A 23872-nucleotide genomic window follows, 5' to 3' on the forward strand; every position below is an offset into this window, starting at 1 on the left:
TTTTTTTTTTTTTTTTTTGTAAGGCTGTCCGCATGTGTGTGAGCAAGTGGTCTGATGCGTTTGACCCCTGTAGCCTCAGAGTTGGAAGAGGAGGAGGAGGAGGAGGGAGGGAGGGAGGAAGAACAGGTGTGAGGCAGGCTGGTGGCTGGGCAGATGGCCCCTGGAAGATGCTGCAGAGGCTGGACCACAGAGCAGCGTGGCTTTAACGCAAGCCTCTCTTCTGGGTGTAAACACACTCGCTTTCACACGTGCAATCACAGCACTACTCATTTACCCTCCCCGCATCATCGCCGGCTCTGTTCGCCTTTTCGTTTATACTGCCTCGTTCTCTCTGTGTTTTTCGTGGAAGCGCACACACACACACGTTTCTCCACACACACCGTGCTCACTTTCTTAACTTATCCAGACGTGGAAAATGACATCAGGTTTCCACAGTGAGTGGGGAGTCCTTGTCATAAACAACAACAACAACAACAACAAAAAAAAAGATGTAATTTTCAACGACAAACACACATTTTTCAATGCACGCGTGGCCTAAAATTATAGATACATCAGCTACACATAACCAGCAAAAGAACACTTGAATAAACAGAAGACTAAATGTGTATTATTAAATACATTTGCTCAAAAATATCTTTTAACTCTATTGCGTAATTAAAACGAGTTAAACACTTTGCTGGAGACTTCTTGTCGCGCATTTAGAAAAAAGGAAAGAAAGAAAGAAATCCCCAGTTGTGTGGTTCTCCAGCAGATATTTTCCTTCCTCTCAAATCTGAGTCGTGAGAAAGTGTCTGCTGTATCTGCAGCCGGCTGAGCCAGAGCCGCCTCACGCCCTGTAAACCCGCATGTCTGCGCTTTTCCCAGCCGGAGCAAAAAAGATTCCCACTGGAGAAAAAATATAGAACGCCAGTCTTTAATTTCAAGACTACGCCACTTCGTAAAAAAAAAAAGAAAAAAAAGAAAAGTGAAAGAGAGGGTGAGATAGAAGCATAAAAAAAGAGAAGGAAGGAGCGCTTTTTATATGACAAGGCAACAGAAAAGTTCATATGGCTTATTGGAGAAGATGTGCTCCGAGGAGGTGTGAGGAGAAAAAAAAAAAAAAATTTTTTTTTGCACATTTGAATCTTAAAGCAGAGAGCATAATGTTTAATTTGTTTTCTAAGCAAAATATCAGCTAAAATTGAATTATTGCTGTAGTGAAATCAATGCAAAATGATAGTAAAAATAAACCCAAATCTATATTTTCTGAAAAACATTAGAAATAAAACCGATAAATCCCTGTTAATGCCTAGGAAGCTGCGAACAGCAACACAAGTGTCACCATTTAAATAAACTGTAATTTATGGAAATCTAATTATCTCCATTATAGGAGTTATGCCTATTGGGTGCAGCCTTCTAACCGCAATATTCCCAATTTTCCCAAGTCATAATGAAATTTATCATGTAGTCAGAAACTCTTTGTTCTCACGAGCACCAAGTCAACCAGACGATAAAACATCAGTTTGTTTATAGGACATAACCGATGTAATCCGGACCAGAAAAGGCAAAGAGATTAGCTCAAAAAGGTCACCGCACAAAAATAACGAATCAAAATTAAACATTCCCTAATGCACTATGAGTTTGTTTTGCGGTAATTTGCGACCATCAAAAAAACAAAACAAAACAAAACAAAACAAAACAAAAAACGATCACTTACACTGAAAGGAGGCAGAAATTCCCACCATGCGGTACGGCGGTGTGTGCGGGATTAATAATTTCCAGTCTTTTTCACGCGGTGATCCGCCGCCTGCGTCGGGGAGACGAAAACTACAACGTCCGGCCAGCTCTCGGGGTCTCCTTCGGATTCCTTCCAGCGGGGTCAGAAACGGAGTTGGGACTCCCTCAAACAGACAGAAAACAACAACAACAAAAAAAAGCGCTTCTCGCGAAAAGGAGGGGGTAATAAAAAAAAAAAAAAAAAAAAAAAAAAACGACCACTGGAGAGATATATTCAGGGTTGGAGAGCCGGGAGTCTTTTGGAGAGGTGAGGAGGAGATGCGAAGGGAAGATGCTGAAGACAAGCCGTCTGCTTTCTTTGCGTTTTTTTTCTTCTTCTTCTTGTTTTCTTCCCACTTTCTTTTCAAATTCCCATAAGCGTCTGTGTCGGAATTCCAACCGAAAATAGCTGTTTTTGTTTTTGTTTTGTTTTTTTTTTGGAGGGGACGGGGGAGGAGGATGAGAAACGAACCCTCGGTCTCAGCGCTCGGGTTTGTTGTATTCTGCGTCTCCCTCAGCGTGGGGAAGAGGAGTAGCGACGCTCTGCCTCCAGTCGGCGGTGCGCAGCAGAGCCAGGTGGCGAGGGGCGGGACTGGAGAGCTGCTGAGGAGGAAGAGGAGGAGGAGAAGGAGGAGGAGGAGAGGCCAGCAGCCTGCTCCTGAGTGTCCTAAAACAGGTTGGAAAAAAGCAGGGTCAGATTAAGTCAACGTGTTTATCATGTGGACTCCCTGAAGCTATGTTTTGATTTTAAGGGGGCGGGGCTAAAACCTCTTAGTCGATTCAAGGCGACGTGTCAAAAGGTAGTTATGGACTCATATACACAATTTCACTCCATTTTTAAAGCCATTGAGCTATTTATACGTGCTATCTTCGATGAGCCTCGTTAACTACTGCTGATCTGTAATTACACAGTAAGAAAAATGTCTGAAATTCATGTTCATAATTGTTCACATTGCTTGCATTTTGCATTTTGTTAGGATTTTATTTGACTGGCAAACACAAACTGGTGCGTCATTGCAAAGAGGAAGGAAGCAATCCATGGGTTTTTTGTTGATAAAACTCTGAAAGGTGTGGTGTGCACTTTTGTTCGGCTACTGCATTGTGATGAACCTTCCACTGCCAGATACGTCTCTGCCGGCTTTGCGCGCATGGAGACTGAAATTGTTTCCCATTCTCCTCTGCAAGTAGATAATCTGTGATGCCACAGATTATCAGTGGGACTTCAAACTGGATATTTACTGTCACATTCAAACACACACTTTATCTGAATCAATCCAGTGTGAAGGGTTTTTTTGTAGCTTCTTACTGGCTTCTTCAAAAGATTGATGCTGCCACCATCATTCTTCACAGCTGGGATGGTATTTTTGGCACAATGGCTAGATTTGATTTGATTTTATTTTTTTTGCTAGCACTCTAAATGTAGGCCACAGAAAGTAAAATTTTGCTCTGATTTCATCAAATGTCTGCCATGTCACCTACATGGCTTGTGTCAAATTGCTAATGGAACGTCGTCATTTCAACAATGGCTTCATCTTCTCGCCACTTTCCGATAGAGGACAGATGTGTACGAAGCATGACTAATAGCTCCACTGCCTGGGCTGTGCATCTCTACAGATCCTCCAGAGTTACAAGGACCTTTTGACTGCTTTTCTGATTAATGCTCAAATTAAACTGCATGGCACATTTGTTAGGTTAGACAGCGCTTAATAAAAAGCTAACTATATATTTATATTATATAATTATAATCCCTTCATCATATTCCACTCATAGGTCATTGAAATCCTGGCTTGCCCATTTGTTTTAAATCTGATCTTTAAAAACAAGGGATTTATTTTTAAGCTTAAATGAATAGAAACAAATAGTACCGTAAAAAACAAACAAACAAACAAAAAAGTTCAATTTTATTTATTCCACTCATGAATTTCTAGTGACCCTTAGTACTTACACACATCCCTGGTGTTATAGACCAGAACATACCAGCCAAATGCCTGAGTTCACTGCCATGTGCGAGTGTGTGTGTGTGAGAAAAAAAAAAAAAGATTTCGACTGCATGATGCATGTTTGCATTTCTTTCACACACACGCACACACGCACACATCATTCCCAGTGCTGAAAAGGCCCAGGCAGGCAGACTGGCCCGCTGTAACCCAAGGCAAACACTTTCTCCAGACCATCTGGAAGTCATCTCGCCCACAGAGCCAGTGAAAGCGCAGAGCAGAAGCTACGTTTACAACTCAGTGACAACAACGGGTCCTCTTGAACTGCATGGCTGAACAAGTTACGCACCACTGTCTGTTCACAACATGTCGTCAAGCGTTTCATTGTACTCGATTCACTTGTACCGACTGGTTCGTTGGCCATTAGAATATCTAAAAAAAAAAAAAAAAAGTTCATTCCATCATAAACAAAGTTCTCTGAATAACAAAGGGAAATAAGGTCGTATTTTTTTCTGCTGTGTACAGTATGAAAGAAAAGAAGAAGAAAAAAGACTTTTCAGTGCACCACTGATGTGGAGCACACTGTTCTCTCGATGCAGTCTCTGTGGGGAATAGATGATGCCATTAATGGTAATTGTTTGCAATTGTGTCATGGTGCATTTCTTTCCATTTCATCCTTCTCCTTTCTTCATCTCTCCGTCGTCGTCTTAAAGAGCTCGGCTTGTAGGTTACGTTACAAGGCAGCATTGATCGACACAGCCTCTAAATCTCGACCTGTACTTACATGTTCATGCCTGGCTCCTTTTGTTAATTCCTAACAAAAGGCAGTGTGCCACAGTGCCTTGCAAAAGTATTATCCTTAATCCCCCCCTTCAGATTTTTCCACATGTGCCTGCCTACGTTACAACAACAAACTTTGGATTATTTTCTTTGGATTTTATGTGCTAGACTAACACAAACCAGTGCATAATTGTGAAACAGAAGGAAGATGAGGCATGGATTTACACATTTTGGCTTGCATATTCATTCCCAGGATTAATAGTTTCACTGGAATCACAGTTGCAGGTCCTTTGGGGGGTATATCTGTCTATCAGCTTTGCACATCTACAAACTGAAATTCTTCTCTTTAGAAAAGCTCTAGCTTTGTCAGATCTTAAGGAAGAGTGCTCAGGAGCATACTTATGCCAAAATTCTCTATTGTTCAAGCTGAATGTAGGTTTAGGCTTTTTTTAAATATGATCTGAACCGTTCCAGTGTAAATCAGGTGACAAGTCTAGTGCCTGATTTTTGTTGGATGGTGAACATCCAAACCGTTTTTCTCCAGTCTTTAATGCGTTTTCTTCTATCTTTGCTTCAGCTCTGAGCAGTTCCCCAGTCCCACTAAAGAGAAACATCCCCCCACCCCACCCCAGCATGATGCTGCCACCACCATGTTTCACCATGGGGAAAGTGTGTCCGGGACGTTTTGGTCTCATCTGACCACACCTTCGTTCCCATCTTTGCTGCATTTCCGTACGCATTATCTTGCCCTTCTTTCAACAATTAAACAGCATTACTCTTCCATTAAGGCCAGATTTAAAAAAAAATTTTTTTCGGTGTTTAGGGTAATCATATAAAAGGGGCTCACGTGTTTCAGATCGCGTAAAATTTTCAAAGTGATGCATCTTTTTCCCTCCCATGTCACCATAATGTTCTACTTTGCTTTGGCTAAACAAAGTAGAACAAAAATACCAGTAGAATACGTTGAAATTCGTGGTTGCAATGTGACAAAATGAGAGACGGGATGAGTGAATACAATCACCGAGTTTACCATGAGTGGAGTCAGAGGGACTACTGAACGACGTGACTGGGAAAGCAAACGCGACGCAACACAGGAAGCAATGCAGTGATTGGAGAAATATGGGAGAAATATGTCACTCCTGAATTGGACGCGCGAGAGGCTGAAGTAGGAGCAGAGACAATGTGGCCCACTCAAAGCAAGCGACCTAATGTGGGAGGAGAAAGCGCCGCGACTGTGAGGATGCAGTCACTCCTCACCTATTTGTGTCCTCTGCTTCGCTCCCAGAGAGCAAGTCTCCTGACAATCGCAGCGAAACATCTTGACAGCCGGAGGCACAAGGATAGGCGTTGAGGAAACCTGCAACGGGGAAAAAAAGAATAGGGCAAAGATCTGTGTATGTGTGTGTGTGTGTGTGTGTGTGTGTCCTGTGATAATGGTGTGTGAGAGCAGGAAACACACAGTGCCTGTTTTTGCTGCAGGGGTTCCTGGAAGTCAGCCGCCCAGTGCGATCGGTGGCTCTGACACTCGCATATAAACACGCACGCACAAGCACACACACACGCACACACACACACGCACACACACACAGGATACCTCGCCTCTGAAAGGGAAAAACATGCTGTGTCTGATACATGTGGACACAGACAAGCAGACTTCCTGCATTTTCCCACCTACTGGGCGGCCACCTGTAACACATTCACGGGCACACATGTGCAAACACACACAAACACACACACAAAAGACAAGTATAAGTTGAGAGTTGACAGTAAACAAGTGCCACTCAAATCCCTGTAATTATCTGTCATTTAATCAGCATTGCTAGAGGCTTAGCAGCCCACCGTCAACATCATCAGCGCCGCTGCTGACAAAAAGCTGGGGGGGGCGGGGTTAAAAGAAAGAGAAACAATTAAACCAAACCTTACCTGGTGTTGGATGTCTCTGTGCTTTCTGACCTGCGTGGAACATGAGCAGGAAAGCTTGAGCTTACCGACCATGCACACGTAATACAGCCAGATAGCTACAAAAAGCTAAACAATGTTTGTTAGTGTAATTATTCAAAAGAAAAAGAGAAATGACCAACTCTAAAAAAAAAAAAAAAAAAGTTAAAATAAATAAATAAATAAAATTATTCAAAAGAAAAAGAGAAATGACCAACTCCAAAAAAAAAAACTTGACTTGTATTACTTGAGTCAGACGTAACATGACACGTGAATATTTTGATAACGCTGGAGTTTTGCTGTTGAGTAACTTGACGTTGGGGCTCGATACATTTTCTGCAACGGTAGTTTTCTCATTGCTGTTCTCCCACAAGGATTTGACTGGTGAAGAACCAAGGTAATGGTTGTCTGCAGAGTCTCTCCCGTCTCAGCTGTTTGCAAATCCTTCAACGTAGTCAGAGTTGTTCTGGTGTCCCGTCTCTGGTCTCCTCCTTGCATGGTTACTCAGTTCATAGCCTGCAGATTCATTCATGTGCCATATCCCCTCAGTTTCTTCACGATTTAGCTGAACTCCCAGGGATGTTCACTGCCTTGGAGATTTATTTAATACACTATTTAAAACCTTTTTTCTCCCAATTTGTTTGAAGAGTTCTTTTGTCTTCATGCGGTAATGGTGGACAGGAATACTCATTACCCAATGAATGGACCTTCCAGACACAGACGTCTTTATACTGCAATCACTGGAGTCACTCACTGCTCTCAGGTGATGTTCATTTCAGAAACTGTCTGGATCTCTCTTGAGTCAGGTCAGGCACTTTGAAGGAGGTCAATATTTGTGCAGTCACTTTATTTTATGTAAAAAATATTTTTTTTTTTAATTAATTGTCTTTATTTTGTAGGAATCAGTTTTCAGATCGAGATTTTTTGTGTGTGAAAAAAGTCAAATTTTGTTGATCATGACTCATTTGAAAAAGTAATTAGGAAGGTAAAAAAAAACATCCAACAGGGAAAGCATTTTTTTTTATGGGAAGTTTATTTTTTGAAAACATTTAAATTGCACTAAATTGAGACAACAGCTCACTAGTGATGTATTCACTCATTTATTTTGTGCCAGCTTATTTTTGTTGACTGTCATTCTCCACACATCAACAAGGTTGAAGGATCATAATGATCACCTTTAGAGTAAATAGATGAACATTTTACCTTACATCAATGGTAAATCTTTTCAGTATAAAATCGTAAGAATACACTTTGACAATTTGAGCTGTGAGACTAAAGAAACAACTGTTTAACTTCACAAAGTTAGAAGAGATTGTGGCACAAAAAAATGTCTTTTTGAAAAATGTTGAGCATAAAATACAGATAAAATGAATTTAGCAGTGAATAAGGCATTTTATTCCCTACAACAACAACTGGAGTATTGTACGTGTGGAATTGAAGACCTTTACTTGAGAGCATTCTTGGAAGGGTAAATTCCTCAGGACATTGAATTGGTCAGAAAACTCATTATCAAGAAAAAAAAAAAAAACTGAGGGCGCACCACGGAGCAGATTCTTTCTTGAGAGTCTCATCCAAGGTGACATCGGTTTTCTGAGATTCTCCCAAGTGATTTAGAGAGAAAAATTCTCATGAATCTCTAATAGAAAAGAAAGAAAAACAGCACTGATCCAGACAATCAGTTATTCTGTCAAGGGAAAAAAACAAACAAAAAAAAAAACCTGGCTTTCACAGGGTTAATTAGTTTCATTGAACAGGTCAGGGATTGTGTTAACACCTTAAAAAATGTTCACCAGAATTCTTTGGGATATTTTTTAATTTTTTCTACCTTTCCTCCAAATAACAGTTTGAACAAAATGTAGTAACATTCCCAGTTGTAAAAGAATTACATATTTGCATATTAAACTTGCTATAACAAAAGACAATCTCACTCAATTTCTAAACATTTGAAAATAAGATCAGCCTTCTTTTTTTCTCCCACAGCAACTTTCTAAATGGAAAAGATTAGTAGAGAGAATGTGGGGGGGGGGAGCCTGAATGCATAATGGATAGCAGCTGCAGTGCAGCATCACATACAGGCACCGGGTCTGGAGAGGTATCTTATTCACTGAGGTATTACAGAATCCAGCCCACACTCTGGCTTGTTGCAAAGGAGAGGTAAGTGGGCGAAAACTGACAGCCTCACCTTATTCCTGGAGAATAAAAATGAGAGTTTCCAACTTGCACAGAGTGCAGTGCAAGCATCTTGACAGCATACAGTAACTTTAAAATCACAATGCAGGAAAATAATGCCTCACAATAGCAGGTTATAGTGCCCAGAACTCCATGTGAGATATACAGCATCCGCCCCCCCATCCCCCTCATTTAGACTGAGCACATGTTCGTCGTATTTTTGTGGTTTGTTTTTCAATTCAGCCCCTTTTGGGTTGCAGGACTGAAAAGCAAATGTCGGCATGCAAGTGGAAGAAATTCAAAATAATTGTTATTGTTTTTGCTATCCAGTCTGACAGAAAATGTTTTTTATAGTGTACGATATCTGGAGGTTGATCCCAGAACATTATTTGCCAACATGCAGACATTTTTTAAACTTTTTTCCTCGTCTATTGGCTCTTTTAGTATGAATATCTGTAAACAATTATATTATTCCTGTCATAACTAATAAAAATAATATCTTAACTAATATTACTCTGACCATTTAATGCTCACTTTTCCATTTATTATCATCTCGTCCTTTTATTGTCACGTACCTCTAAATTGCTGTGCATACCCTTAAATTTTAAGGCTGCATGAATTTCAACTGATTAATGAACTAACCCATCATGCCATTTATAGTTACGATCGTTATAGTGAAACATTTTTGCAGTAGCTCTTAATAAACATAACTCCAATCTAAAAGGTTTTATGCAAATTGTTTATTTTGAAGTTTTGTTCCACGTCCCTTGGTAATAACTTACTTATTTGCGTTTACCATCGTTGTAAATACAAATTAAAACTGAAGTTTATAATAGTGGGAAGTTTTCTCTGCAGCCTAAACGTATTTACTGAGAGCAATAATGGTTAAAACGGGTCTAAGTATGACTGAATAATATTTTCATGTACCTCCGAAGCTGATTCAGGTGGGGTTCAGTACTTTTTGATAAACATTTTATCCGTGCCTGCTTTGACAGTTGTTTGTAGATGAGGATGAACAGGCAGATACGTAACTGCAAACAGGATTGAATTAGTGGGTTCAGGGGGTGGAAGGAGTGGGGTAGTTGTAGACTTAACCAGGTGCAGAGAGGATCAAAGAAAGTCTCTGGAAGGCATCAAATACCACAAAATGCACAAGATGAATTTAAGACAGTTTTAGAAGTTTAGCAAAAACGCAAACTGGAGAAAGACTTAATGATTTAAATGGAAAAAATAAAAAAATCTGAATTAAACTCATTCTAAAATGAACAGTAGCAAACTATTTTTATTCTGCTGATACCTAAAACCCGATAAAAGCATCCCACTACCATGACCACTGACCCCGACGCTGCCACATGTACGCACACGAAGCAGCTTCCAGTCCTAGCAGCTACATTTTTATTTCTTTAACTAAAGCAGCCCTCTGAACACAGTTGCTCCCAAACAGATCAGCGAAATTACTTCTGATTTAGACAGATGTCACACGGCAAAGCAGCGCAAGTAAAAAGCTGTGAATTGTTTTACAATGAACGCTACGTGAAGACAAGCCTCGGGAACAGGAACTCATTGTAAGGTGACAGAATACAGATTCTAGTTAACGGACTGCAGGGGGGGGGGGAATCTGCAAAAATGGTTTTTTTTTTAGTATAGATCCTCAGTTGGAACTGAATCCTTAACAGTTCATTTGGAATGAACTGTTAATGATCCATTCATGTGTTTCCAAAACTGTCATTGTGACTGAGAGCTTAAGGCGGCCTCCTTTGGTTTACTTTTTTTTTTTTTTGCTAATTAAACAGCTCAGAGTATGAAATAATTTTCGGCTACACAAAGTCTTCTCAGTCTGGAGATTTAACCTCCTGAGCCAAATGGTACCCAAGTTTGTGAGCCGACTTCCTCCTTTCTAGGTGTTCGTCATAAAATTTCAATTTCAATCGAATTCCAGAGTCTCAGCTGCCAGTTTCATCTCCATCCAGCTGGATGACCCTGAACCAGTGGAGAAGAAACCTCCTCTTGACTGCAATCAAAATGTACTGAAGGGCTGATCAAAGAGTGTATAGAAATGTTTCCTATTAATTGGTTTAAAACTGAAGGTTTTCATTTCATATGAAGAAGCAGCATTACTACACAGTAAGCAACTCTGACAGGTGACTGCAGATAATACGTTCAGATTGGCTTGAGTGAGTTTTTTACAGCAGAAAATGTCTTCGAAGCACAGATTTTAGTCAGTAACCAGAAAATCAGATTGACATCCAATGAGAAGTACGTGGCTGCCAAACAACCATGACTCATCGTTTTATTCCTGACTCCTTATCAGCATGTCCAAGAAACAATGAGTTGAACAATTGGACACACTTTGTTAAAGCAGCTGAATGATACCTTCATCGTTCTTCTTCGATACCTTCAACGATACCTTATCGTTCAGCAGCTGAACGATACCTTCAGGACAGTAGGAGAAAAAAAAAAATAGTTGAAGGACATACACATTCATTTCTTTTATCTGTGGAACCAGGGTTGAGAAGTTACATACACCCAACATCAAGTGCTTAGCCGTATGTGCAAACTTCTGGCTTTCAGTAACTTACACTGTATATACGGTCACTGCCAAGCATTGCTGTGATTGGCGGTGATGCCCCTGGCCCCATCCATCATCATCACCCAGCCCGCTATACCTCACTCGCAGGCCTTACTTCCGACTTCCCCCGAATCATCAGCCAGATGGCCCTCGCCAATGTTCGCTCGCATTACACACCTGATATGAAGCTATCCGTCATCTGATAATGACCAAGCTGTGGCGGTCCCCCAGCTGGGGCCTCTGCTGAAGCACTGGGCACTGGCGGGTATCAGGGATGGGTGGTTGTGGGGCGGCGCACAGCCTGACTGCCCCTCTGATGGATTAGTGCCAGGTAGTGTGGACGGGGAGGGGGTGTGAGGGTGCAGAGGGGCGTCCCCTAATAGGATTCACAATCGCCCAGTGGAGCATGGAACAGGTGTGAATCACAGAGACCGGGAAAAGAGAGGTGTGCATCTACTGAATTCAGCAAAACACCACACTCTTAAAATGTTGTCACTTTGGGCCTTAGTTTATGAAATATACTTTTTTTTTTATTTGTCACACTACAAAACTTATTTTGACGACCAGTAGTCTGAATTCTGACTTTTGTATTTAGTCTCAGAATTTTGACTTTTTTTTGAGAATCAGAATTGTTTTTGTTTTTTTGATTCACCATCAGAAAAAAGATCCAGTCTTAAAACTCAAATCTACCCAATTTGGCTTTCAGTGTGGATAAAATGTACATTTACAAATCCTGCAGCATGGAAGAAATGGTTGTCATTATTTTTATATGCCAACACACGGTTGACAAAATGTTGCACATAGATTGACACAGAATTAGAATTCTAAGATTAAAGCCGCTAATTCTTTTCTGTATAAAAAAAAAAAAAATACATTTTACAAGCGCGAACGAAACACAGAATTTCTTTTACCCAAATGACTGTCATCTACACTTTTAAATAAAATCTGCTGTGATGTAAATGTTGACTTATTAAGCAGTTCAATGGACTACTTTACTTGTTAACAATATCTTGCTGTCGCGGTGATTGACAACAGAAAAATGTCTTAATGGCTTATGTTGAGCCTTATTTAGCAATGTTTCTGACTTGCTGCACAGTGAGGGAAGCTGGCACCGCAGATACATGCGCTTGTGCGCGCACACAAACATGCAGTAAAACGACAGCTCACACACACGGACAGACACACACTTACTTATCGGCAGTTCTCATTAGTAAAGTTGGCGTGTTGGAGCTGCACGGCGGCCCCTGCAGCAGTCTGAGAGTCGGAGGAACCATTTGTCAGTGGAAAACAATTAGTGGAGAATGATCCGTCCCATTGGTTTTAATGAGTACAGTCGGGTCACTCCACTCACAGCAGCATCACGAGTAGGTCATCAAAGGCTGAAAACACACATCCGTGTCACGCTCACACACAAGAGTAGGGGGGGAAAAAAACACCACTTCCTATACACTTCCATTTTTTTGTCTTTTTACTGCTTCAAACGGCTATTATGTGTATATTTATGCACACATGTCCACAAAAAGTGGTGCAACCACATAGAGAGACAGCTGCTACCATTTCTCATTCCTTTCAAATAATTCATCTCCATCTCCTTACATCAGCGAAGGCATTGAGAAGTCATCATGGTAAGTGGAGTATTACAAAATATATGGCTTTGGGCAGTAATCATGGCGTAATAGTTGAGTACACTACAGTAGCATGTTTTTATGTACTTCTGCCAATATGGCTACCTTGATGTAGAACATTGCATTACATTCAGTATGTCTGATTTTCTTTGTCACCTGCAGCACCATCACAACATATACACACCTACTAAGAAGTTACTTTAGTCTTTACTCCTGTTGGCTGCTGATGCATTGGTTTTATTCCAAGTTTATCCAAGAAATGGACAGATATGAACAAAAAACAACAACAAAAAAAAACATGGGATGCAGTTGTATGTGGAGATTTTTAAATTATTACAATTTCCTGTTGCTGTCCACTGGCATAAGGAAAATGTAATAGTTGCTTTTTTTGGAAGCTAAAAGACCGTCACCCATCACCCATATTTAAGGTAACAATGGCTTAAAAAGTACAGCTGGCAAGCTACAAACAGGAAGTCTGTTAAAAAGCTGACTGCAGGCTCTAACTGGGCAGATTGTGTGGCTGATCAAGAAAGATTACTAAAAGTATTAGTCTGTAAAAAGCAGAACTTTTACAATGTAAAATATGGAATATATTCTTCTCAATGAGAACAATTGCTTTAAAATTACTTCTTTAAATTTCATCTTACCACTCATGACAGAAGTAGATTTAAGCCCTGGTTTTCCAAATATGTTTAGATGAAAGGGGAAAAACTGTATACGTTGCACGTGACCATAAGTCGCAGGACTAGCTAGCTCAGTGGAGCAAATAGATATATATTTTTTAATTGTATTCTTATTTTTGGAATATGTTATTTTCCATGTCAAATCAGCTAAAAAGATTCATTAGTGGCAACAATAGACTCACACAAAAAATCTAAATCTGATTATCCCTTGGTTTTAAATAGCTGCCAACGTACTCTGCCTCAGGACTGCCTCTATATTTAGATCAATTACGATCAATTGCTAACCCTGAAGCACATAAACCAAAGCAGACAGGGTCATTTTAATTAAACATGGCATACAGTAATGTATAATACAAGCTATCCTCATGCTACTTGTCGTATCTGCTGAATTGTAATTTTAGTCATTTTATTTTGTTTGGATTAGAATAGTGTTTTGCAAACTTTTTTAATAGCAAGTATCACTGGTAGATTTTTAGAGCTACTGCCACGCAGACAAAGATTTTACAAACTGAGGCGTAATTGGAGTATTTTTTTTATGTTGTCATGACTTCTAAAAATAAAAACAATACAAGAAAGACAAAAGACAATTAACAAAAATGCCCTGTGAAGTTTTAATTGCAAGTGGTAAAAGCAGACATTTCTCAACAACTTCAACATCCAATCTGTTTCCCTTTTAAACAGAAAAAAACAGCTATTGTAATAAATTAAGTCTTTTGAGAAGTTTCTAATTAAACAAACATTTGCTTCAGTAAATCGTATTTTTGTTTATTGGCGCTTATGAGAACTATATCATAGTTCCTTGTTTTTATTTAACTTACAAATAAAAAATAAAAGCATTTCTTCACAGGACCACAAAAGATCACATCAAGTGCAACCAGTGGTACTCGTAATTCAGATTGAAAACCATGGGATTAGATAATATGCAGCATAAGATAATTAAATGTTAACAGTTAGTCCAGTACAACTGCATACTAATATTAAATCTGGCATTTTATGCAGCAAAAACATCATATTTCTGTGTCATGTTAAAGAATTTCTTACCAAAAATAAAACATTAACACTTCTAGTTTAATGTCGGTTCTTTTCTCACTTGCATGACCTCATATATCCTTAAAGTTACAAGTATCAAATCAAGCAGTGAAGTTTGATTTCGCACCATGTGAACATAAAAAAGTAAAGGATCAGCCCATTACATCACACTCCATGTAATTTAAAAAAAAAAAGATCACATTCTTACTTGTGAATTTTTCTATCTTCTCTGTTCTCTGAAAAAAACAGTTGGCTCTCCAGTGGTTCTTCAGAACATTTCACAATCTAAAGTGGTGTAACTATCAAACTCCTTGTCAGTGTGTAATAGTTTTGGTCTGAATAGAAGAAAATGGTGAGGCACAAAAAAATAGAGACCGCCAATGAAAACATACAAAGGTTCAAAGAGTGTTCACAGTAGTAAAAAAAAAAAAGGAAAATGTCCAACACCACCACCACTTCAGTGTCTTTAATAGGTACATTAAAGGAGGGACCACTGCAAAGAACCCACATGGTGTAAATATGGCCTCCATGTCCCCCTCGCTCCATCCCAGTCTGATCCCAGTGAAAAGAATTCCACAATGGTTTGAGAGAAACGCTGACAAGTAAAAATGGGCTGCTGATGGGAGCTAGCCTGCTGAAACTGGGAACACCCAGAAGCCCTATATTCTGTTGTTTGTATGAAACCGTAAACCAAATTTTAACTTGGGTTTAGTTAAACAGTAAGCAGGATGGTTTTTATGAACAGGAAAAGCCTCACAAACGATGCGAGAATTCATTAATCAAAGTGCCTGTATTAGATTTACTGCGGTGTGTAGTTTATTTATTCTTTGCTGTGCAGTGTGGAAAAGCTGACAAACTTATTCCAGCCAAGGTAAACTTGGATTTGACTGCTGGAACATCGGTGAGCTTTTAAAATTTATGATGCTTCGTCCTCGAACTTTGGCAGAAACAAAGCATTGATTCAACTACAGTACAGATGGACTCTATCTACGACTTCAAACTAAAGTCCCAGTAAGTTCTCTACAGAAACTGATCATCTTTGAGTGATACCCTTATTATACTATTAGACACTTTGAATTATGACTTATTATATAAAATGGGTTTGTTGATAAATCCCACATCAAAATGCCCTGATATATCATCATTAACAAGAATAACCTGCATTGTTTGGTCTGACTTTAGCTAACAGGCAGTATCAGAAATACTATCACTGGCTTCCTACCATAACACATGAGTTTGGAATTAAATTGAATAAATAACAGCAAGTAACCCCTACAACATGTTTCAATCATAAATTTTGATGTATATTACTAAGAATTGGTGGGATATAGAAATACAAAGAAATACATGCATATTTTTCAAAGGCAGACATTTGACAGCCATATGTACTTGAGAGCATTTACATTCCACATGCTCTGTGAAGGTCTCAGAGGTTTGTTAGAGATTAATGAACAAACAGGAATAAAGTAAAGGAGTTCAAATTAAAGTTATAGTTTATAAAAAACAATATCTAAAAACAATACTGATCTCTAAAGTGACCTGTGTATTACCTGTTGCTCACAGCTTCCTAAAATGATGGGCAAAGCATCTATTTCAGACGATAAGAATGCTATAACCACCTGAAGGCTGCAACAGATCTGACTGCATTCTACCTTCACATAATCTCTTGCAAAAGCCACCAGACTGCCAAGCCACACACAGGCTGTCTCTAAGCTACAATAAAGCAGTCATGCACATAATGATGCCCTTACCTTTTTTTGTTTTCAGCAGGAAATTTACAGCATTTATATCTGTTGCGTTTATTCGTTTTCAAGACAAAAGCAGACTTGTACGGCAAATGTCTGGTCATTCTTTTTTTTTTTTTTTTCTCTCCGACACTGTACAGATAAACATGAAATTATATATAAAAATCCTTCTTTAATAGAAATGTTTGACATGACATTTTGAAACGCATCACAGAAAATAATAACCGAAGCTGAGAAAAACATGCACCAACTACACGTTGTTTTGCAGGCAATTTTTTTTTGTCTTATTTTAAATGTTACAGATGAAACCTAGACCTTACAATAAATGTCATTCCTCTGACAAACAACTGACAGTTAAATGTTAAAATCAGTTTCTTCAGTGAAACCCAATTCTTTATTCTTCTTGCCTTTTTGTGCACGAAAAAGCTCCCAATGTATATCAGCGGCTGAAATTATATGTCAGAGCAATCGGAACCACATAATTAGAATAGTGACAGAGGTACTTTATGCTGATAATGTGGCACAGTAATTAACGGGAAATATCATGACCTGAGTGCCGTCGGCATTTGAGGAAAAAAAGTCATTAAAGTAAGAGATTACACAGGAAAAGAAATGAAAGGCTATAGAAAGAAAGGAAGAGAAGAGAAGAGTCAGTCAGCAGAGGTGAGATGGGTTGTTGACGAGAAGAACTAATTTATATGTTTCAGTTCAAAAGTCTTTGGTCATCCTTCAAGTATTTCTCATGATTCTCTGGTAATCGTCTGAGTTCTGTGTTTTAGTCCCTCTGCTGTGTCTCTGCGGCAACAATTACCTGCAAGGGCGGGAATTTATCTGCTAACCATTAACTAATCAATCGCCGTACATGAAGACTAGCAGTGCTCCCACTCAGTGCCAGACTGTCCATCTTGGTTTTGGTATTTCAGCCCTTGCTTTTTGCATTGCTTTCACTGAATCCAAGTAGATTACATTTTCTTTCATTGTGATGTACACCAACTACTTAACACTTTGGCAGCGTGGAGTCACTGTGGATCAGTAAAACAGTATTTATTCAGAAATAGGAAGGTTGTTCGGTTGGATATTTTCTGTTTTTCCATTTATGAACTGAAAATCACTTTGGATTGCATAGAGTTTGAATGGTTAAATATAAATAAACTTGCTTTTGATCCCACCTTTTCTTGTGACGTTCATATAAGCGTTAATTTGCTCACCTTCTGTTTTAGCTTAAATCTGTATGGCTAATTTTAGAAGTTAGCTCTTTGGGAATCACATTTTGGTAAGAAACAATATAAGAGGAAGTAGAATCACACTGGTTTTTTTCCACAAATTGGTTGCAGTAATGCAATAAGGTAAGCTCTATGCTACTCTGTGTGCTTTTTGTGAATTTAGCACAGGTTTGAAGTTAATTTGCTAGTATAAATGCTAAAACTAGTCAGGAAAAAAAAAAGAGTTGATGAGTAGACCGCTGAGCAAGAATGAATATTTTTGTATCTTCTTATAATATGCAAAGACACGGCACTAGCGCTTTGAAAAGGACCCGCCTGTATCAGGAGACTGGCTGTCTCTTTAACAAAAGGGAGAGGGGAAAAGACTAAGACAAAGAGAAAATAGAAAGGGAAAAATCTTGGTAATGACAAGCACTTCACAGCCAGAGCCGACCTCCCTCCGCCCACACACCCCGATGAGATAATTCTTCCTCCAAATTGCAATCAAAGCTCAGAAAAACACTTGAGGAGCAGGAGCCTTTTTAGCCATTAACTCGCCAGGTCCTGGGGCGCTGCTTTCTAAATTTTATGTTATGCACTTGTTTTTTTTTGTTTGTTTTTTTTGGTTACTTGCTTAACTATTAATCTTATTTGTCTTTGTCCTCTCAACACCTTTGTTTCAAATCTTGATTGAAAATAATGTTAAAAGATTTATGCAGGTATTCAGCTTTAAAAAAAAAATCTTTCTATGGTCTTTTTTTTTTTACAGGGTGTCAAAATTCCTTATAATATCAAAACTTTTTAACAGCTTCTGAATTGTTCTGAATCTGCAGTATGGATGTATGTAATCAGTCATGGATGGTTGTATGGATGGTTCATTGACTGACAGATTAATACAAGTTCACCTTAAAGTAAAAAATATGTTCTTACATATCAAAGTCCAGAAAATACTTCATACTTCAAGATGAAAAAGTCGACACACAAAAACTTGATGTCTCCCATATTTCACAGTTTTTCCCTTTCGATTTTTCCATTTCTATTTTAAGGCAAAGACCAAGTCGAAATCTTCCAACCAGCATTCATTAATCGAGATGGTCACCCATTTCCGCAGAGCGTGTGGGTGTAATGATGAGGAACATCGTAAAATGGAACAAGCACAATCTGCGCCGAGACATGAAACGGGAGGCCGGGGGTGTTTGAATGGAGCTGCTGTGTGGGTAGAGGTAATGGCTGATGTAATGTTTTCACGAACGGTTTGGTAAAGACGAGAACAACAGGTCAGAAGCCTTAACTGACTGTAAAAATAAACATCATGCCTTGAGAATAATGCGCTGTCCCATTTTGACATTCTGGTCGCCCGCCCTTCGCGAGGACTTGAAAGACCCTGACTGGCAGAGAAAGAGAAAGCCTAGTCCTCTGCATTTGGTGTCAAGTGGCTCTATTTGTCATAATTATGTGGCTGTAAAGGGAAAGTCTTGAAAAGGTCTAATCAATCTGATTTAATTAAGTGCAGTCAGTCATTTGAAATGAACAGAATAGAATTAATAGGCACATTGTAAATTTGCATTTAAACCCATGTAATTATACCAATTCAGTGGCCTCACAAGAACACTAATTTTCTTTCAGAAGAACAGAAAAAGAGACGGAAACAGTCTCTCCTCCTTTTTTTGATTCTGAATCAACATGCAATAAGGGAAGGTGCTTTAAATAATCTAGATGGTGTGTGTAGTTCATTGAATAAAACCAGAAACATGTCTACTGTTATACTGTTGCTGAGCAGTATAATAGCTGTTAATAGGACTTCTTACTTCCTAAGGATGATTTATTGTGAATTAATTATATATTTTTTTCATTGTGAAGTAATTTACTATACATTTTTTTAATAACATTACAATTTAGTATAAATATCCATTAAAACTATTGTCTCCACCCAATTATCCTTACAAGGTCACAGTGGAGCTGGTGCCCATCTTCACCTGTCATTTGGAGAAAGGTTGAAATAATGACTGAAAACAAAGAAACACAATTTGCCCTAAATTACTAGTCATACCGTATTATTTAACCAATTTAACCTTCATTTATAGAATAAGATACATTAACTTAAGAGTAACCGTTTGGGTCAGATGATTGGATTTAGATAACACTGGCTGTTATGGCAGTACAGTGATTCAAACACACATTACAACTGATTTTTAAATAGATAAATTAGCATAACACAATGGTCTTGATTACAAACCGATTGTAACCAAAAGCCAGTATTTTGTGTTTTCCAGACAGACAGAGTGATTTTATAGTACAATCAAGTAACTATGTAAGCTACCTTCAGTTATAAAAGTGCTGTATATATCAAACATCAGCTAAAAGATATCCGATATATACAATTTAGCACCTTGATGTTTGGCCTGTCTCTTTAAGAAACTCCTTTCTGAAACTCTGCCTTCAGGAAGTCATCACATCATTGCTCCTCTATCAACCCTTTAGCAATGTTTTTACCAGCTTTTCAATGAGAAGTACCTCGTAGAAGGAGCTCAGCAGGTGCGCAGTTGCACCAGATATTTTCTAATTGCTGCTGGCTAGTCTGAAGGAGCTGAGTGGGGGAGTCACAGGGAGGGCTGCTCTGTGAGGCGGAAGCTCAAAAGCTTGGAAACTCCTCCTTGGAGCAGCAGTGGGTGGTGCACGGCCCACCCACAAATCAATGGTTGCCATGGGAGTTTAAAGGATTTCTCAAACATGCATGAAAGAATCAAAGCAACACTCCAGGTAGGTCTTTGATCAGCTGGTGAAGCTGGTCTAACACTGGCCCTTTAACCCCTAGAACCCGACGGACCCACCGGTGGGTCCAGCTGCCGGGACCTCGGCTCGCTCTGTAAACAAAGGCTCCACGTGCCTTTAAATTTTTTTTTATTTTTTATTATCCGCTAAAAGAGGCTTTGATCTTTCAAAAACTATTCCGCATAAAGGTTTTGCCCAAAATGTTAAGTTTAAATTTATTTATACCCCCTGAGGGTGTAAGAGGTAAACTAATCATTCAAATGCTAAAAAAAGATCTGATATAAATAAATCATTTAAAGCTAAAAATTAATATGACAATCATATGACAATCATGCTCATGATGACAAGGTTTAAACTTCACTCTAAAACAATACAAGGTGTTATGCTTATTTGCCTTGACATCACAATATGATCTCCTGACAAGATTTCCCAGGTGACTTTGAGTCATTTCCTGGGAGCTTCTTTAATCTCGCAACCAATCAACAAAGTTAATTTGTTTCTCCAATTAGTTTTTTTTTTTATCCTCAAGCTACACAGTTCAGGGTTTCTACACTACTACAATACATTTCTCCAACTAACTAGCAAAAAAAGCTCTCTTCATTTATCTGATCCACACAGCCAGCTTATTACAAGAGTCCTCTTATCTGGTATATTTCCTTCCAGTAGCGCTGCGGTGGTTACAAATGGGACTTAGTCTATCTGGCTTGGCGCTGATGAGGGGGGAAATGAAATTATGGCGATTAAATCTGACCCATATGCTGGTGTGCTTTGAGTGTGTATTGGTGTGTGTAGTTTTGGCGACAGGACTATTTTGTTGTGCTTATGTGTCTCCGTAATGTGGTGGATGACAGCAGCAAGCAGCAAGGTTAAGAAATGAGGAAGTGTTTGTACCTCTGAAGGGAGGAGTGAGGGGGGCCGATAGGATGGAGTAGACCGCTTTCATTTGTTCTAATTAGGTGATTTTTTTTTCCGCCTCTAAAATAATCTATTTGACTTTTTTATGTTTTTCTTGCAAACATACCTTTGACCGTTTTTTTTCTTGCCGCATCAGAGATGAATTGAACGGCTAGCTGAGGTTCAGGGTTATCGTCAGCCATTGTATGATTGCCAGTCAGGTGATTTCTACTCCTGTGGAGAAAAGAAACAGGACCTGACTGATACATGCCAACTAGCAGCTTTCCAAACCCTAAATTAACAATCAGTGCCTGTAGATGTACGACCACAATGTGAGAAGTTTATCAAATTATTATTTCTAAAAAAAAAAATAAAAAAAACTTAGGCATGAACAATAAATAGACTTTGAGATATCCAGGGCAGGGACATATTTTTTCTTAAAGAAAAAAAAATTATATATATATATATATATATATTCATATTCTTGCTCTCAAGCACGGACACATTTTTGTGGATGAAAAGTGGTGCTTGAATATAGTGCTTCTAGATTCTGGGTTTCAGAGCAGTGGCACAAATTTATACCTGTCAAACTGGGTTATCTGTGGCATTTTCCTTTGATGCAAATAAAAAAAGGGAACAAATAGTTGTCTTTGAAAAGAAAGATGGTTACAGAATTTCAATTTCTTTTTATTGCCTGGAGCCATATGCAGCACCATCCACAGCTATTGAAAGTCCTGATAAAGTACGCTCACAGTACGTTCAAGTGTTAAATGCTTTGAATTATCCATGTGTTTTTAAAGATCCAATAACATTCCTTTTTCAGTTTTAGGAAAAACAAACTCCACACATTTACATTTTGGTGGTAGAACAGAAAATGTTTCTTTTTTTATGCTTCCCAGTGAGTTGATATATAGCATCTAATTGTTAAGAGCACTGGGTGACAATAAGATGCTACTCTTTGCTGCACTTTAGCTCCTAGATCGTAAAATCCACTTAACCCTTTCTTGCATAGTGGTCACTACAGTGGACAGCTATCTAAAAGACATTTTCTTGTGCTTCTTGTGGATTTTTATGTTATAAATGCACACAGACCACTGAAGTGGACACTAATGCATCATAAAATACGCTATCAACTGCTGGCCATCAGCTGCAAATGTAAGAAATTATTTTTGTTAAATCCAATATGGCCGACAGACAAAAAAGCCATGCCAACCGACCCGGTCCCTCCTTCTACTGCAGGCGACTCTTGCAGGTAAAAGAAAAAATATTGTGACATCAGATAACCCCTAAAGAACAATACTACTGATGTATTTTTCAAATAATTTTGTTATTGGAGAAAATTACAATTGATCATCTAAAAAAATTGATTTAAAAAAAAAAATTCTTCCTTTTTTTATGCCTTAAGAAAATAAAAAAATGGGAAAGAAATCCTGACACAAAGGATCATAATTCATGAATGAAAGGGTTAAAACACAGCTTAAATCACAAAACGGCTCAGTTTTTTAATAGGTTATTAAATGAAATCATTCAAATTAAAGGTCAGATTTTTGTAAATAGAAATGCAAAAATACTGCAATAAAACAACCTTATCATTTAACAGCATGAGTGACAATGTAACAGCATTTCAAATGCCATTAATGGTGTTTTTTTTAATTAATTATCTTTAATCATACATTAATTCATCAATTCAGAATGGCAAAATAATCCAAAATAAAAGCCAATAACTGCTTTATTTGTTACATTTATGTTCCCGTAAATATATTCTGAGTGCTTCAGCCCTCTTCACTGCTGCCACTTATTCCATAAGCATTAAATCTTTGGTTGAAGACAGCCAAGGTCACTCAAGTGTAGCTTGTTTTTAAAATAACGGGCTTCGAGGCATGCAAGTGGTTGACAGAGAAAACATTAATATTTTAAGCCATTTTGAGAACCATTAGGCAGCTCTTGTGTTTGTGCCTGTTTTATTCTTGCCTGAAAGAAGGACGCAGTTATTGACTGTTAAGTGAATAAAGTGCAGTAGGGAGTAATTGTACAAAAGAAAACATGAATGCGCTGGGAACAAGGTGCTTTCATGTCCAGTTGTTTGTCTGGTTGTCTCAGTGGTCTGTTCAGGAGTTTTTACAAACCCAGATGCAGCCGTAGGTCGGTGAATGTGCCTTTCTTTTTCCAAGTTATGAGTTCATGTCAATTGTCCAAGCTCAGTTTCACGTGTGTGCACAACTCTAGTTAGGATTTCTTGGCCTGCATGGAAGCACATCTGCAGCGAGAGTCCAACATCTGGATCTCAAGTTTTCTTCCACTGAAAATATGAATGCACAGGAGAGGAAATAAGAGAGGGGGCAAAAGAGCAGTGAGCTGCTCTCCAGCGGAGAGATGACATTTTGTTTTTTTATTACCTCTTTCTACCGTTCAACTCTTCTTTTCTACCATTTATCATGCAGCTTGTTTTACAATCAAACCGGGACCAAGTTTAATGAACTTCACACCATTTCCTGTTACATGTTAGCTGATGCTTTGTCTCATTCGGGAGTTGTTTCCAGAGAAGGAAGCAAGGAACTAATTTTGTGGACAGATCTTATACTGACATTGTAATAAATACATGCAAAAGAACTCAAACAGCGCAGTTTAGGTGACAGATTCTTGAGTGTTCTGACAAGTCAAATAGTCGGATTGTTCAGGGCTCAATTAGCTCCTTCTGGCAAACCATTTGTAATAACTCAACACACACACACACTCACACACACACACACACACACACACACACACACACACAC

The 23872-nt window shown here is 38.7% G+C and overlaps 1 protein-coding gene and 1 long non-coding RNA gene across 5 annotated transcripts in view; both read right to left on the bottom strand.

Annotated features, from left to right (window-relative positions):
- Positions 1-6029, bottom strand: part of runx1t1 (RUNX1 partner transcriptional co-repressor 1) — a 73876-nt gene extending 67847 nt beyond the window's left edge. For both annotated transcript variants that reach the window (XM_016669289.1, XM_007547689.2), the window contains exons 1-2: positions 5730-6029; positions 1697-2422 (exon numbers count right to left, since the gene is read on the bottom strand). In XM_016669289.1, the coding sequence (XP_016524775.1) occupies positions 1697-2422; positions 5730-5790 (787 nt within the window). In that variant the 5' untranslated portion in view covers positions 5791-6029. The remainder of the gene's footprint in view (positions 1-1696; positions 2423-5729) is intronic.
- A 1810-nt stretch (positions 6030-7839) lies between these two features.
- Positions 7840-23872, bottom strand: part of LOC103135091 (uncharacterized) — a 16732-nt gene continuing 699 nt past the window's right edge. Inside the window, exons 2-5 of one of the 3 annotated variants that reach the window (XR_001661579.1) lie at positions 23225-23397; positions 12340-12527; positions 11326-11524; positions 7840-8044 (exon numbers count right to left, since the gene is read on the bottom strand). This is a non-coding gene — a long non-coding RNA (uncharacterized LOC103135091). Of the gene's footprint in view, positions 8045-11325; positions 11525-12339; positions 12528-16236; positions 16353-23224; positions 23398-23872 lie in introns of those variants that run through there. The other 2 variants (XR_001661578.1, XR_001661580.1) reach the window with 2 other exon arrangements.

This window comes from Poecilia formosa, unplaced genomic scaffold (assembly GCF_000485575.1).
Source record: "Poecilia formosa unplaced genomic scaffold, Poecilia_formosa-5.1.2 Scaffold21, whole genome shotgun sequence".
NCBI classification, from domain to species: domain Eukaryota; kingdom Metazoa; phylum Chordata; class Actinopteri; order Cyprinodontiformes; family Poeciliidae; genus Poecilia; species Poecilia formosa.